This window comes from Lepidothrix coronata, unplaced genomic scaffold (assembly GCF_001604755.1).
Source record: "Lepidothrix coronata isolate B3197 unplaced genomic scaffold, Lepidothrix_coronata-1.0 Scaffold54, whole genome shotgun sequence".
In the NCBI taxonomy this organism is placed as follows: Eukaryota; Metazoa; Chordata; class Aves; order Passeriformes; family Pipridae; genus Lepidothrix; species Lepidothrix coronata.
The window spans coordinates 1,112,930-1,130,011 of NW_016690234.1; the positions used below are offsets into that span (position 1 = coordinate 1,112,930).

General features: G+C 47.6%; 1 protein-coding gene across 7 annotated transcripts in view; it reads left to right on the forward strand.

The window, feature by feature from the left end:
- The window catches only part of ZC3H18 (zinc finger CCCH-type containing 18), a 46,667-nt gene that overhangs the window by 19,763 nt on the left and 9,822 nt on the right, over positions 1–17,082 (forward strand). For all 7 annotated transcript variants that reach the window (XM_017816205.1, XM_017816207.1, XM_017816203.1 and 4 more), the window contains 4 exons: positions 10,891–11,091; positions 12,294–12,419; positions 13,816–13,917; positions 16,452–16,595. In XM_017816205.1, the coding sequence (XP_017671694.1) occupies positions 10,891–11,091; positions 12,294–12,419; positions 13,816–13,917; positions 16,452–16,595 (573 nt within the window). The remainder of the gene's footprint in view (positions 1–10,890; positions 11,092–12,293; positions 12,420–13,815; positions 13,918–16,451; positions 16,596–17,082) is intronic.

The window sequence follows — 17,082 nt, forward strand, 5'->3', positions numbered from 1 at the left end:
GGTGTGAAACATGATGAGCACGAGGAAGAGTTTGTTCTAATGAAGAGCAAGGCTAAGAACGCCAGGAATGAGGTGCCACATGGGATTGTGTGGTTTCACAATTTAGTCTTGAAAATCTGACCTGGAAGTTTTATTTGCATCACTAGAAGGAAAGCTGATTTTTAACCCTGACTCTCATTTCCAAGAGGAAGTCACAGTTCCAGAACAGTTTGAAGGTATCTTTGGTGCAGTAGCAGTGCCAGAGCAGTTATAGGAATCCATTTAATTACATGCTACATTTAATTACAATCTTCACTTACAACCACGATTTGTGCACCTTAATTACCACATTGACTGCTGGATTGTGCTCTCCTTGGGGTGGTGATGGGGCAGATCTTGCTGTCCAGAGCCATGTGATGGAGATGATGTCAATGAAAGTGACATCAGCTGGTTGGCAGCTCAAGGTATGAGTCACGAACAGTCACCGTGACCATGACCGGGATCGCTGCGCCCAAGGCTGAGCCTGCTGGTTGCTCTTTCCCTTGGCACTCATGGAGTCACAGGGCAGGGCTTTGTGTGGGAGAGCTTGGGCTCTTAGTGCTACTACCCAAGAGGTGCTGGGTAGGAGTAGTGGCTGTGCTCACCAACATTGGATCCATCTCACTCCATGAAACCATCTGTGTGAGCCCAGAGATGGAATTTACAGTGTTCGTGATGTGTTTTGGGGATACAGGTCCCCTGTTTCCCTCTGTGACACAAGGGAGCTGTAGATGCCTCTTGGCTCTCCAAAACAGGCTCCTTAAATGAGTCTTGGTAATTTAAAAATAGTCTTTGGTGCACCTCTTTCCTTTTTTTTTTTGGTTTAAGTCTGCTAAGGAGAGGGATTTTTCAAAGGGCGTGGAGTGACAGGAAATGGAGGATTGGCCTTAAGCTGAAGGAATGCAGGGTTAGATGGGATATTGGAAAGAAATGGTTCTGTGGGAGGGTGGTGAGGCCCTGGCACAGGTTGCCCAGAGAAGCTGTGGCTGCCCCATCCCTAGAAGTGTTCCAGGCCAGGTTGGATGGGGCTTGAAGCAACCTGGGATAGTGGAAGGTGTCCCTGCCCATAGCAGGGGGTTGGAGCGAGATAATCTTTAACATCCCTTCCAACCCAAACCATTCCGTGATTCTGTTCTTTACAGAAGCAGATCATAGGGAATCTACTGCTGGAAGTGCCTCAGCCTTGCCCTGTAACACAGGCACTGGTGACTGTAGGGCCGGGCAGAGGGACAGCAAGCAGAGCTTTTTCCTGGCTTCATTTGTGCAGGGCTGGTGGAAAGAAGCTCTTGGAATGTTTGGATCGAATGAGGAGTTAGTTCTGAGCAGAAAGCTTTAAAATCTCCCCAAAAATCTTTGGTCAGCACCTACACACTGTCTCCTCTCAGGGGAGAGTGGAATTAATGGGAGCACTTACCAACTAACCCCAAAACCCCTGTGTTAATGAAGGCAGCTCTCCAAGTTCTCTTAATCCTAGAATCATGGAATCCCAGACTGGTTTGGGTTGGAAAGAACCTTAAAGCCCATCTCATTCCACCCCCTGTGATGGGACTTCAGTTCTCGTGGCTGACAACCATGTCAACGTGACCACTTCCTCCAGCACTGCGGGTGTGTGGATGTCTGTGGAGAAATCTACACAAGTTTAGGAAAAGCTTTTGAACAAAGTGAAAGCATAATTCCACCTTCTCCCTCGGGGTAAAACACATCCCTCCCCCAGCACTTATATTTCTCCAGGAACCTCCATTACGCTCGTGGTGTGACCTGGCTCTGGGCTGTGCCACTGTGTCCCACATAACCTTTTTTGACAGGCTCCCAACTTCCTCATGGCAGTGCAGTGGTTCAAGCCATCTCACCTTTTCTCCAGATCCCTCCATGCCTTTCTCCGGAGGGGCAGGTTTGGGATTAAACAGCTCCCGAGTTTGTTTAACGTGTGAAACGCCTGTGATTGCTCTGTGCTTCCTGGGAAGCAGGATGCACAGTGGTGCCATAGTACTCACCTCTGGGGCTATTTATAGTCTCTGGGCTTTCCCTAATTGCTGGATCCCAGCTTTTGGCAAGTCCAGCCTTTCCAGGCGTCACAGGGGTGGCTCAGGCTGCAGCTGCCCGTTAACATTCCTGCCACTTCAAGAACCCACGCGGCCCTGCTCCGCACTCATTAATGAGCTGGGAGGCTGGAAAACTGCTCCACAGAGGTTGGAAAACTAGTCCAAAGAGGTTGGAAAACTCCTCCACAGAGGTTGTGTAACCAGCAAGGAGCTTTGCCAAAGGCAGAGCTGAGGATGTCAGTAATTACAGGTAGATGCCAGTTGGTCTGTCAGGGTAGGAGCTCCCTGGGGTAGAGGCTGAAGGAAGGAACAAACCATGACCTACAGAATGGAAGGGGTGAGAGAAAACTCAAACAGCAAATAGCCAGGAACATGGAAACAAATTCCCTTTCCATTCATTGAAAGCAGGAAGGTTTAATCTATCTCTAAACAACAGCAGAGTCTAAGGCTGATAACATGGAGAAGCCAGAGGATTTCCTGGCATTGCTGGGGATGAGGAGGCTCAGAATTTAACAAAGATGTTAAACTGGTGGACTCGGGGACAAGAGTTGCTTCTTGAACCTTTGAGAAGAGGCTCCAGTGGGATTGTCACGTGGATTGGCCTTTTTGGAAAGAATTGCAAAAATTACCTTCCAGTACTGGAAGGGAGCTCACAAGAAAGACAGAGAGGGACTTTCTGCAGGAGGAGCATGGAGTGACAGGATAAGGGGGAATGACTTCAAACTAGAAGAGAGTAGGTTTAGATTGGATATTAGGAAGGAATTCTTCCTGTGAGGGTGGGGAGGCCCTGGCACAGGTTGCCCAGAGAAGCTGTGGCTGCCCCATCCCTGGAAGTGTCCAAGGCCAGGTTGGATGGGGCTTGGAGCAACCTGGTGTAGTGGAAGGTGTCCCTGCCCATGGCAGGGGGTGGAACAAGATGAGCTTTAAGGTCTCTTCCAACCCAAACCATTCCATGATTCTATGAATGTGCAATTTCTCTTTATGCTTTTGGATTGGTTATTTTTTTCCCCAAGATGAGCACTTCAAGAAGCTTATAGTCTGAGGTTGCAATGCCAGTAAAACTGTTCCTCCTCTTCCTCCTCCTCCTCTCTCCTCAGGCATCAAACACTTAAACAAGCCAGGACACTTTATGATCAATTAGAGGGATAACTTGGCTGTCTGTCCTCCTGCTCCCCATCTCCAGAACAAGTTCTAATGCCTCAGGCTGGGCCTGATTTTTGCTGAGTGCAAAATTCCTTCTTTCTCTCTCTCTGTTGCCAGTGGAGTTCCGTGTTGTGCAAAGCATTTCATGGATAAAAAAATGAAATATGTTCTCTGAAGAAACTTAGAGCGGTGCAAGATGTTCTGACCCTTTGCTGGGAGCAAAGGCTCTACACAGCGAAATAATTCATTTTAATCCTTCTGTTGTTGCCATTGGCCTTTGTCCCACTGGCATCTGAGTGAATCTGGTTGTTCCAGGAGCACGTGAAGCAACACAGTGTTGTGGGACCTGTTGGTGGTTGTATTCCCAAAGCACTGAGGGACATTGAGGAGTTCATTCCCAAGGGGAAACAGAGGGGCAGACACTGAGCTCTTCTCTCCTGTGACCAGTGACAGGACCGGGGGAACGGCTGGAGCTGTGTCAGGGCAGGTTTAAGGTGGATATTAGGAAAAGGTTATTCCCCTAGAGAGTGGTCGGGCACTGGACGGGCTCTCCAGGGCAGTGGTCACCAAGGAACGACTGAGAGCCCATGGCACTCAGTGCTCTGGGCTGGGTGACAAGGTGGGAATCGGTCACAAGTGGGACTCGATGGTCTGGGAGGTCTTTTCCAACCTCAGTGATTCTGTGATTCTCCAAATTTGGTCGAGGCCCATGACTGAATATGGATATGGACCCCAAATTCCATGGAACACCAGTGCCAGGTAGGATGAGGAGGGGGAGGAGGCTGTTGTCCTCAGAGGTGTTCTGAGGAGTTGACAGCAGCTCTGAAGCTGCCAGAAGGAGCAGTGTCCCAACGACCCATCCTCTGATTATCGCACACACAACACTTTTGGGGAAGGAAGTTCCTAAAATCCTGTTAATGGAGAGCACTTAGGCAGCCATTAAAAATAAAAATAACCCCTGCGAGTGGGAACACAGAAAACTGAAAGCAAAGTCAGAAAGGGCAAATCATAAATCCTTGAAAAACTCTTCCAGCAAGGAGCGTTTCTTCCTAGCTTCTGTTGAGGTGTCACCTGGATTGTGAGGTGCTGCAGATCCCAGGATGAAAGGGTACGTGATCCTGTGGCCACGCTCACCCTTGTGTTGTTTTTCCAAGCTGGTTCAAGTTGACTTTGTTAATCTTTGGGCTGAGCACATTAATGAGCAGGATAACCCAGAGTCTGAAATCAATGAGTGGAGGTTATCCAGGGCTTGCAAACCAGAAAGTGTTGGAATGAGGTTGATTAGATAAAGGAGTGGCAAAAAGAAGGGAATGCAAATGGAGTGATTCATGGCTGTGTGTGTGTGGATCACAAACCAACTGAACTCATTTTTTTTGAAGAATCTCTAATTCTGAGTGTTCCTGGGTCGTCGTCTTTTCCCACAGCTTTTGGTGGTCTTTCCATGCAGCGAGCTGGATCTGTTCCCTATTTTTTTGACTTAGAGGCTCTGTGTGAAAGCATCTTTGTCTCAAATACAGCTTGGTTGTTTTGGTGGGTTTAATAGTGGCACCTCATCCCACTACCTAAAGATGGTGTGGGAGGATGGTGGATTTTGGTTTCTCTTAGTTTTCCCTGTGGGAATGTTGGCTTTTCTTAAAAGAAATCCTTAGTTCTTCCCTGTTTGTCCTGCCACAGGAGGAAGAGCAGGTAGGGCAGTTCCCATTTGTTCTGCAGGAACAAATGTGTGCTCTTCCTGGGTTTGTGTTGGGCATTGCTAAGCCCCTGGAATGCTCTGATTTAGTCTCATATCCATGAGAAGTCATGAAGGGAAAATCAGCCTCCATGAGGTGGCTCTGCATCTTCTCTGGGTGACTTCTTGGAGTGCAGTGACTTAAGGGAAGCAAATGGCCTTGGGCTCTTGGTTCCCAGGCTGAAATAAGGTTTATCTGCTCCAGCTGGAGCTGCACCTCTACTCCTGCACATTCCAGGTGTTCCACACAGCATTGCGCAGAGGAAGATTTCCCTTCTCCCCACGGACAGAACATGCTCTGTGCCACTCTGAGGTTCTTCAGGCTCACAGTCCAGTGCCCTGCTGTGATAAACATGATAATAACTTGTTTACATCCCTATTTTTTCTGGTGCAGCTTCCAGCTGGAGCAATGGAACCTGGTTAGACGGCTTTGCTTTCATTTCTGCTCCCAGTTCTTTTGGGAAGTTAATGATAAGAACAGCTCTGCTCTGGAAACAGGCTGGGAGAGCTGGGAGTGTTCAGCCTGGGGAAGAGAAGGCTCCAGGGAGACCTTAGAACCTCTTCCAGTGCCTAAAGAGGCTCCAAGAGAGCTGGAGGGGGACTTTAGACAAGGGCCTGGAGGGACAGGACAAGGGGAAATGGCTTCACACTGCCAGAGTGGCAGAGTTAGATGGGATATTGGGAAGGAATTCTTCCCTGTGAAGGGGGTGAGGCCCTGGCACAGGTTGTCCAGAGAAACAGTGGCTGCCCCATCCCTGGAAGTGTCCAAGGCCAGGTTGGACAGGGCTTGGAGCCACTTGGTCTGGGGGAAGGTGTCCTTGCCCATGGCAGGGGATGGAATTGGAACTGGATGATCTTCTAGGTCTCTTCCAACCCAAACCATGCCATGATTCTATGATAATAAAATCTCTCCATGAACCAAACCAAACTTTTCCAAGTTCTCCACAAAACATCTTGTAGACTGGAGTTTCTTTTAGTCCTTGTGACTCTTGAGGTGCTGCTTCTGCTCCCACAGGAAAAGACAAAGGATTTCGTAACAGTAACTTGAGATGAAGGGCATCGAGTGACTCAGATGTGGATCTCAAGGAATGTGTTTTTCTTTGGCATTTCAGAGCTGGAGTTCCTGGGAGATCTCCCACACTGGATTTTTATTAAAACATGGCAAAGTCTGGGGCAGGATCTCTGGACAGGATCTCTGCCTCTCTCATTTAGAGAAGGCTCTTGAGGCATCAAATGCTCAGCCCTTAGGGTAGATCACATCTCTGATAGGTTTATCTCCTTGCTGTGATGATTTCATCCTGGAGGTTCAGATGGTATCTCCACTCTTTAATTTCCAAGCCTCTCCCCATCAGGCTTTGAAGAAATTCTTCCTTTTTTTTTTCTTTTTTTTTTTTGAGCAACTGATAACTCAGCTTTAGATGGAAACAGCTTGAGAAAATCTTATTCTTTGCTAATATTTCACCAAGATCAACAAGCACCAGCTCCAAGGTCCAGCGTTTGTAGACACACGGAGATGGATTTTGGGAGCTGTTGTCCTTCTCCTTTTTGCCGAGACAGGAAAAATTCCCGTGTGCTTGCACTCTGTTGGAATTTGGTTTGCAGCAATTACAGGTCTCTTCACAACTGCCTTGGCACATGGCTCCAGTCATTCCTCGAGTCCACTTCCTTTGGAAAATTCCACTGCCACTGAAGGAAAACTCAGTGCTGACGCAATCCCAGCTTTCCTGCGAGAAACTCAAAGGCTTTAAGTCATGGCTGGACTTTCCTCTTGGAGCAAACTGGGCTGTAAAATGTGGCCAGAAGAGCAGCCCTGGAGCCAGGCTGACGTCACCACTGGCCGTGGGTGATAAGGTTTGCGTTCCCTGTGGGAGCTGTGTCCCACAGGAGGGGGAAGGAAGGACAGGAAGCTTGTTTTCCCCTCTAAGATTAGAAATGCTTTGACAGCATTTGCATAATACATGAGAAGAGCAGCAAAGGCTGTGCAGGTCTGCTTTGCTCCCTCCAATCCTTGTTGAGTTCAGGGTTTATTTGGGAGCTGGGTTTCTTTGGGAGCCAGAGCGCGTGCGGTCGGGAGCTGGATGACCTACACCGTGCTGCCAGCTGGAGCTGTCTCTGTTCCTCCTCTCCTTGCCAAAGCCATGTTCAGCTTCACTTCTCCTCTTGATTGCTGTCATTAAATTCCAGCCAAAGAGGCATCAACGTGCTCGATCTGGAAAATAAAGCTTTTAGTTATTTTAAGGGAAAAATGAACTTCGGAAGTAGCGAAGCTCTGCAGCCCTTGCTGGTGCCTGGGTGATCCTTGGGGCTCTGGGAGGAAATGAAGGTGCTTTTGGTCAGTCTGTCTTGTCTGTTATTCCCTCTAATTTACTTTTTTTAAACCTTGTGGCATAGACTTACGTTGTGGTTTAACCCCCCAGCCAAAACCAGCCTAATTAAGGAGTTAATTCTGAAATTCTGGAAATGTTTCCTAAAAATTGCAATTTGGTAAAAAGGAGTTTGGGATTAACATGTGGATTTTTTTGCCAGCCCCCCTCTCCATGCTGAAACCTCCTGTGTGAGGTTTGCCTGCAGCCTGGGAAACTGCTGAGGATGAGGATGAACTCATGAGGTGATCCCATGGCTCACCTCATGGTGAGCTGGGACACAGCCGGGATTCTTCCCTCCTTCCCTCCTCTTCTTCATGATTCAGCTCCTGCAGCTAGTCAGACCCTGCTGGTTGGACTCACTGACCCAGCAGTAAAACATTCTTGTTTTTTAATTTATTGAATTAAGGAGTTGGGAACTCCAGCAAGCACCAGATCCATCACAAGGCAGGAAGGAAAAACTACCTGGTTGCAAGAGTGAAAGTGAGGAGAAAACCTCCCCCTTGTCATCTTCCAGCAGTGTCTTCAGTGGAACTGCAGGCTATATTGGGATGTTCCTCTTGGCAATGGCTCCAGCTCACTTTCAGCTCTGACTCCAGAATTCCACTAGGGAAGTGGAGCCGAGCAGCATTAGCTCCCAGTCCCTCATTTTAGGTTGAAGGAGTTTATTTCGTGATGCCACATGTTGGGAACGCAGGCAGCTCTTGAGGAAAGGCTTTGAAAATGTCCTGGCACAAGCATCATCTTCCTTGTCTGTAGTGTGTTTAGTACTGAGTGAAAAAGCCAAGCATATCCCAAAATGAGGCTTTCTGTTGTGGTTTTCCCAGGGAAAAAAACCTTTCCTCCAGAAAGTGACTTCATCCAGAGAGCATTGCATCAAACCAAGTAATAGGTGCAGGTAATGAGATTTGCTTTCAGAGTCATTATTGCTCCAAGCTGAGGAGTTCAGCCTAAGTTGTTCCCACGTGGAGTTGGAGCTGAGCTCCAGCTCCCTGGATGGGCTGATGGATGTGAATATGAGTTGGTTTTTAGGAAGATAATAAATTCTGTAGGAGGTTTTTCTTTCTGAAAATTGTTGCAGGAGGGAGTTGAGCCTGAGAGGGACAAGGTTGTTCATTAGTTCATAGAATCATGGAATACCCTGAGTGGGAAGGGACCCACAAGGATCATCAAATCCAAATACTGGCCCTGCACAGGACACTCCAAAATCACACCATGTCCCTGAGAGTGTTGTCCAAATGTTCCTTGAGCTCTGTCAGCCATGGGGCCATGACTGCTACCCTGGGGATCCTGTTCAGTGCCTGAACACCTTCTGGGGGAAGAACCTTTCCCTGATATCCAATGTAACCCTCCCCTGACACAGTTGTTGGCTTTCACAAGCCTGGACACTGCAGGAAAAGCTTCTCCACAGGTTTTACCCAGGTCTTTAGATGGATGATGCCTCTCTGCCCTCCTGTGCCAGCAGAAAATCCCTTCTGCACCTCCCAAAGCTGCAGGCAGCGATCCCTCAGGAAGGGACATTGGATCAGGATATTAGAGCATTATCCATGGCATTCTCACATGGTTTTCTCCTCCTTTCCTTGCTGTTTATCCTGCTGCTTGATCCAAGGTGTGCAGGCTGTTCCCAACCTTCTTTTTCTTCCTTCTCTGCACTTGGTTGATTCGAGGATATTCCAGAGGTCAAAATGCCTTCAAAATGAGTTTGTAAACTGGAAGTTTGTAAACAGATGCTGGAAGGAGACCTTGGCCCCAGCTATGACTGTTTAGTGTTATTAGGGAGAAGCAGTACGTCCAGTGTGTCTCAACCCCATATTCAGGGTTGTGGTCTTCCTCCATGATTAAATACTCATGGGGTTGTGGCTGTAACGTGGGAAACTTGACCATCCCACTGCAAATATCATGTACTGAGTTAAATAGTGTGTGTTGAAGCAGTGTTGGAAAGGGTGAGGATGGAATGAATAATGCTGAGCCATAGCCCTGCCTGGGACTCCCTGACTAGGCAGTTCTGCGTGTTAGACGTAATCGTCCTCTTTTGAAGCTGGAATGAGATTTGTGGGAGAGGTGAAGGTGAAAGAAGAGTTTCTCCTCATGTAAAATTGTGAATATACTGAGGTAGATATGGGACAAAGAGTAAAATTGCCTTTATATCAGCAAAGATAAGGAAAGAGTAGGATGCTGGATTTTTAGGTCAGCATATCCAAGTTCTGGAGTCAGGAGGAGGTAACACTGCCAGCAAGGAGGGGATGAGGCTCCTTGGTGACTAGTGAAGCCTTCAAAGGGCTGAACAGGCTGCTAACGAAGAGCTTTAATTATCCTGTTGTCTGTTGAAGTGTTGAGGCAAGAAGCAGAGTCCCTGGAATTATTAGAAAACTCGGAGGAGGCTTTTTTATCTCAAAAGGTAGAGGAAGTTGGGTGGGGAGTGGTTACTTCAGTCGTGTGACTAATGGGGTGGTACTGGCTGAAGCCAGCCATGGAAGGGGCCTTTCCTCCCCCAAATTCTCACAGAGTTAATTATTTGGCCAAAAAGGAACAAACACATCACTGTCCTGGTAATTTGATGAGTGCAACACACTTCATAAAGCTTTATTCCAGCACAAACTTTGCCTAAAACCCAAGGGAGAAGGTCAGAAGCAGGTGATTGAGGAGTTGGGTGCAGGTTACGGAGGGCAAGGAAGAATTCCAAGTTAAATCACCCAGAGATAAGAAAGGTAATAAAGTCTTGGCCTGAAGAAACTCATCCTGGAGAACTTAAGGAAGTGTCTGGTGCCGGTCCTGAAACGTTGGCCCTGTATTATTTTCAGAGAATTGGAGAGGAGAAGGGAAACCTGGAGAACCAAAAAAGGGGAAATGGGATTAGAACCCTTAAAAGGGAAGGGAGAAGATGGAGGGTGTCTGCCCTGACTGGTCACATCCTCATGGTTATCAACAACATGTTTGGTGGTGTTTATAAGCACCTGGAGAATAATCCAGTGATAAATCAGCCATGAGCTGCTTTATGCTCAGATGAGGGAGGAACCATTCCCTTCAGAAGGGTGAGAAGAGGTCACTGTGCCTTGGCCTGTGACACAGCCCCACAAGATGTCTTGATAAGGGAATTGTAGAATAATTCAGGCTGAATCTCAGAAGAGTGACTCTTCTCTCCATTGCACTGGGGGCTGCCTGCCAGGATTGGGCTGCTCCATCTCTACAGGTTCAAGAAGAACCAGGTTTCCCATTCCCTTCCCTCTTGCTTGTGTTCATTCCTTCGAGACCAAAAGCTGAACCTGAAATCAGCTGGGAGGTCACTATTTGGTCAGTGTGACAAAGAAGTTCATAAAATTGTAGATTTGCAGATACTGATTTACAAATTGAGAGTTGTTCTAACACTTTATCACCCCAAAATGATGCTGGACGTTCCGCAATGGAGGTTAAGCTGGTACTACTATGAGAGATGAATTTCTGGGGTATTTTCATGGCCCTGTGTATCTATTTGTATGTTTTAGTACAATATATTTATATTTATGTTATCTTTTCCTGGATCTTTGTGTATCTTCCTTTATAAACCTTATAAGCCTCCCTCAGAATTCCAGCTGCTTGACTCCTCTTTGTTTTCCAGCCGTCAGCCTGAGCCACCAAAGAAGGACAAGGAGTCGGCCGCGCTCGGCACGGCCCAGTCGAAGCGGGCGGACGAGTGGAAGGATCCGTGGCGCCGATCCAAGTCCCCCAAAAAGAAACTCGGCGTGTCCGTGTCCCCCAGCCGTGCTCGGAGGCGTCGGAAAACCTCTGCTTCCTCAGCTTCTGCCTCTGGCTCCTCCAGGTGAGGGAGGGTAGAGAGCCTGGCACATCCATTAGCGTGTCCAGGAGTTGGACGTGGCCGACTCAGGACCAGGGAAGGTGTTGAGATGTTTGGAACAGGTTGCCCAGAGAGGTCATGGATTCCCCATCCTTGGAAGTGTTCAAGGCCAAGGTTGGACAGGGCTTGGAGCAACCTCATCTAGTGGAAGGTGTCCCTACCCACGGTAGGGAGTAGAACTGGATGTATCCTTAAGGTCCTTTCCGAGTCAACCCATTCCACGATTTTATGTTTGGGAAAGCAGTTCAAGACCTGCTGTTCAGTAACACCTATGGACAGGTAGTGACATGGAATCCAAAAGGGGAAGGGAAAACCGTGGAAGCTGTGCTGTGACCTGTTGAAGATTAGGAAGAAGCAAGTCCTTGGAAAAACCGTTTTTCAGATCCATTAGACCTGGATGCAGTGTAGATGTTACTGCCCTTACATCTAGTAACTGATCTAGATGAAAACTGACCTTAATAGGAGCACAAACAGCTGGAAGCTGTAAAAACTGGAGCTTGGTCACTCCAGGAGAGATGGAGAGATGAGGTGAGCCCACTCCAGTAAGAGCGTGTTGAAAAACTGGGGGAAAAACTGGGGGAAAAACTGGGGTTGTGGAGGTTTGACAGAGACTTAGAGGCTGGAGTGGGGCTTGGAAACCAACAGGTGTAAAACAAGACAAAAAACAGCTTTCAGAAAGAAATTCCCTGAATCTGGGAGCCTCAAGGCAGAAGCTGGATCTGTTTTCTTTGAGTGCTTGAACTTGAAGCTCTTGAAAAAAGGGGGAGAAGTATCCCAGAGGAATGAGGAACATACTGAATTGGAGATAGGGATCTAAAGGCCAAAGCCCTCCTGAAGCAGATTTTCTTGCTGGGATCACTGCACCTGAGGCTTTTCTGTTTTCCCTGACCTGTCAGGGGATTGTCTGGTGAAAAGGCATAAAAATGTGTGGAAGCAATTCCCAAAAAGGATGGAAAATAGGAGGGAAGGCTTATTTAAGGGTGCAAAGAGGGTTGGAATAAGAGGCTCCTCCCTTAATGAAAAGGAGGAGCTGAGGATAGGCTGCAGTCCTGACAGGAGGAGAAGACAGGTAGTTTTTGGAGCAGAACTTGGAAAGAACATACTTGGAGACTGAGGTCTCAAAGGACTTTTTAAGAGGTTATAAATTTAAAATGTTTTTGTTTCAGGTCCTCTTCTCGTTCATCCACCTATTCTGGTTCAGGCTCCTCACGATCTCGCTCCAGATCATCTTCCTACAGCTCTTACTCCAGTCGCTCCTCGAGGCACAGCTCTTTCTCAGGCAGCAGGTCCAGGTAATGGCTCCTGGGATTTGGAACCAATGGAAAAGTGGTTTTCTAACCACTCCTTTTTGCTGCTACTTAAAAGCAAATAACGAGCTCTTGAAATAATCCATTCAAACCACTTCCCTGAGTGAGGGAGGCTGCCAGTGTGGATGTTGAATGAAGGAGATCCATCAGCCACCCCCTCCTCTCCTCAGTCCTCCCACCCACAAGCATGGTGCTGTTGTGGCTGGGCCCTTTCCCATGCCTCTGGTAAATTAACATTCCCATCATTTGCATTTTATGATTGGAAGAAGTTCACCAGCATCTCTTTTCTATGGCACTGGAATTTCTATTTCAAGAGGCAAATCACATTTCTTTATTAAAGCAGTTGTGTCTTGTGATAGTCCTGACACTTCAAAGCAGCAATTCAGTGTCCCAGGCTGATTAAACAAACAGAGGGATGTTTATTCCTCTGCAACTTCCTTGCCCCTGCAGACAGTTTCCCAAGTCTGGAATATACATAGTAGAAGAACTGGCTCCCTGGGTAGGCACCTCTTCAGGGCTCAAATCACACAGAGTGGATCACAAGAGACCTGGTTTCTCCTAGGAAAGGCTCAGGTAGAAGCTGATCTCACCTGGAGAGCAGTCTGACCTTCCCCCATCCACCCCATTCTGGGCTCTGCTCCTTGCAGGACAGTGCCAGGTGTAGGTGACCCACTTGGGCCTCTCCCTGAATGTAGGAGAGTGAGGAACACCCTGGTCCCTAACTGTTCTCCAGAAGGCCTGTCATCCAGATGTCCAGCTTTCTGAGGTACTGGGATGCAACAGAGGGACTTCCAGTCTTGGCAGTGGGATGAATCACCTGAGCACATGTTGTGTCCTGCCAGTGGCTCAGCTCAGGTCAGTCCTGGGCTTAGGAAACAGCTCCTGCCCTTTATTTTGTTGCCTTTGAGATGCACCACATTTTTCACCTTGTGTTAAATATTAGATTTAGGTGTATTTTTTATGTCTTTCTCCCAAGGTTTTTAGGGTTTTGCTGCTGTTTAAAGGATAAACTGCACTAGGAATTACAGGGCATAAAGCAGGTTGAGGCAATTCGTGCTGAACTTGCAAGTCAAAATCATACTTATTTTCCCATAGACATTCTCCCTAAGGAGAGAATCCAGAGAGTATGGAAAGAGCCTCAGGTGTTGGTGTGGAATACCTGCAGTGCCTCTCTTCCAGCTGACCCTATTTTTTCCTTTTGTTTTCTTCTTTTACCACTGTTTGATGACACAAGTTAAGTTTTGTTGAAGAGTCCAAATATAAAACAAGTTTAAGCTCAGGACTTCCTGACGAGGAAGGAGTGGTGTCAAAATGCACTGAAAGCCAGTAAAACCTCTTGCAATCCCAGAGACTGAGCTGAGTGATGTCTTTTCCCTCCTAGATCACGGTCCTTCTCATCTTCTCCCTCTCCTTCTCCAACACCATCTCCACACAAGCCACTGGCGAAGGCTAAAGGGGAGTTATTGCCACCTTCTGGGAAAGGGTAAGGCTTCATCTCCCTCTGGATACCCCAGTGCAGAGTCCAACAGGAGCCTAATCCCCCAGTCAGACCCTTCTGACCTTCAGTGGCCTTAGGCTGAAGGAGGGCAGAGTTAGGAGGGATACTGGGAAGGAATTCTTCGCTGTGAGGGTGGGGAGGCCCTGGCACAGGTTGCCAGAGAAGCTGTGGCTGCCCCATCCCTGGAAGTGTCCAAGGCCAGGTTGGACAGGGCTTGGAGCAACCTGGGATAGTGGAAGGTGTGGAACTGGATGATCTTTCAGGTCTTTTCCAACCCAAACTATCCTGAGATTCTACAGCCTGGTTGGCAGCTGAAGGAAGAAATGAAAGATGCAAAATAGAACCTGCATAGAAGAGTGTTTAGCTTGGCATATTTAATTAAATAATGGCACTTTAGCTTACTAAATACAAGTTAAGCTGTACAAGTATCCTTAAGTATTACATGTATATATGAGTGTTTAAACATATGCCTGATTTACTGCTTAAACTGTGTGTGCAGATATATTTACACAGCAGCTCTATGAGAGTTTAATTCATTACTGTGGCTTTGGTTAATGTACAGCCTTAGAATAAAGAAATGGTTCAGCTTCATCAGCTTTTAACACTGGAATACAAATGAAAACTGGACTATGAAGGTGGTTTTGGCACATTATGACAGTGCTCCTGCTCTTTTAAATTCCTGAAATTGCTATTTCACAAACTCTACAATAGTAAATTATAGATATGTCGGAGGGTGACACAACACCGTAGTGATGTCACCTCTTTTAAGGTGACCTGCAAATAAGTGACACCATGGGAATCCCCCTAAATTCTCCAGAATATGGGACAGTCCCCTTTGCCACACTTTTCGTACCTTATTAACCCGGGGGTTTGGGGTTTTTTTCCTTCTCCACTCAGGGCTCAGCCCTCAGAGGCCTCGTTCAGCACCTGCAGCGATGTCTTTGCACCCTCCCAGTGCTCCTGCAGTGCTGGTTTGGTAACACCACAGCACTAGGACGAGGATTATTTACACTAGATAACATGGCTTGTGCTTAATCCTGTGTTCTGCAGGGGATAAATGCAGATATTGAGCACAAGAGGAGGAATTAACAGTGTCTTTGTGCAGACAACCACCTCCCTGATTAATCAGTGCTGGGATGTACCGGTGCCTAAAGGGAGCTGGAGAAGGACTTTGGACAAGGGCCTGGAGTGCCAGGACATGGGGAAATGGCTTCCCACTGCCGGAGGCAGGGTTAGATTGGATATTGGGAAGGAATTCTTCCCTGTGAGGGTGGGGAGGCCCTGGCACAGGTTGCCCAGAGAAGCTGTGGCTGCCCCATTCCTGCAAGTGTTCGAGGCCAGGTTGGACAGGACTTGGAGCAGGAAGGTGTCCCTGCTCCTGGCAGGGAGATGAAACTGGATGGGCTTTAAGGTCTCTTCCAACCCATACCATTCCATGATCATATGTTGAGCAGTATCCAGCTGTCAGAGCAGAGGTTGGAGTGCTCTGAGCCCTGAACTGAGCAGCACTGAAGAGCCACAGTGATTCCCATCTCACATAGTGGGTGCTAAATAGTGCAGTGTTATTCCCATCCAGTTTTCCACGGGGAAACACAACCCAAGGGGTGGATCCAAGGGATATTTGCACACACAGGCTCTTGTGCATCCTCCTGATCTGTGTGATGGAGTGAAAAAGAGCATTTTTTCATTAACTGTGTGTGTTTCATTCTTAAGCCTGACTGGCAGATTTTAAGTAGGTGTATGTGTTTGGGATAAAAATGCATGGAATCAGTAGGATAATAATAATGGCCAGTCTTCGCGAGCGAAGATTTGGGAAAGGTCATTAACCCTTCGAACCTGTGCAGTGGATTTTTTAGGTGAGACACAGCGTGCGCTGAACTGAGCCCACCCTTTAATCCTGAGGTTCATCTGCCGGGGCCGAGCAAGCTTGGACAGTGGCAGTGAGGTCCCCAGGACGTAGGTTTGTTTAGAGTGACCTTCTCTTAGATGGATGGCCTTACAAGGCTGCCCGGGGGGCTGGGAATCGAACCCGGGTCGCGGTGGTGAGAGTCCTGCACCCTAACCACTAGACCACCAGAGGCCCCAATCAGTAGGATAAGAAACAGTGATTCACACAGTCTACTTCAGGAGTTAATTTACAAGTCAAATATCTCCCAAATTGCCTGTTTTGTAGTAATTTGACTCTGAAAAGGTGAATTGAATATGGGAAACAAGTCTTCAGGGAAATCTGTGTTGTTTGTGTTTTAGTGAAATAGCCAACTGTCTGTAGCTGCAGGAATTACATCTAGGCCAGGTTGGATTCGGCTTGGAGCAACCTGGTCAGGTAGAATTTGTCCCTGCCCATGGCAAGGGGTGGAATGAGATGAGTTTTAGGGTCCATTCCCACACAAACCATTCCATGATTCCATAGTCAATATAACATTGATCAACAACAAACCTGAGCACATCTCATTGCTTCTGAGAATATGGTTTGTACCTACTGACTTTGGTCACACACGTGAAAATTGTCATTTTTACAGTGACAAATCTGTGAAGAAACTCACTGCCCTTCCAGTCCCTCAGCCACTCACTAAAATTACAACAGCTGCTCCAGAGCCAGCCAAGCCAGGGGATAATCGGGAGGCGAGAAGGAAGGAACGTCAGACACGGACTCCACCCAGGAGGTAAGATTGCTGCGGGTGGAGTGAGCCTTGATCTCCTGGAAGATACAGCAAATCCAGGGTTCTTCTCCAGAGTACCACCAGGGCTCTTCCATGTTAAAGGATAAATCCATTTCCTGGGGCAGGGAGGGAATGGGAAGAGAGGGAAGGAGTGGGGGGTGGGGTGAACGCTTGTCACAGCAAGTGACTCCTGCCTCTGAAGGCAAGGGGGATGAAGTAGGTGGAAAAATTAATTGTGTCAAAAACAGGGCTTGGAGTGGGGGGAAAAAAGGCAATTTTGAGAGCTGCTGGTTGTGGAGGTGGTACAGCGAGGAAAAAGGTATATTTGGTCAGAGACAGATCTGATGGGATGGAGGGTTGAGCTTTGTGTTGGGTTTGGACCCTCTTTATTCTAAATATGTGCAGGGAGTATTTCTGTGTGGTCCTGGGAGCATCCAGCAGTTCCACAGGAGCAGAGGAGGGAAAACTCCACTGCCTTCACTGTCCTAGT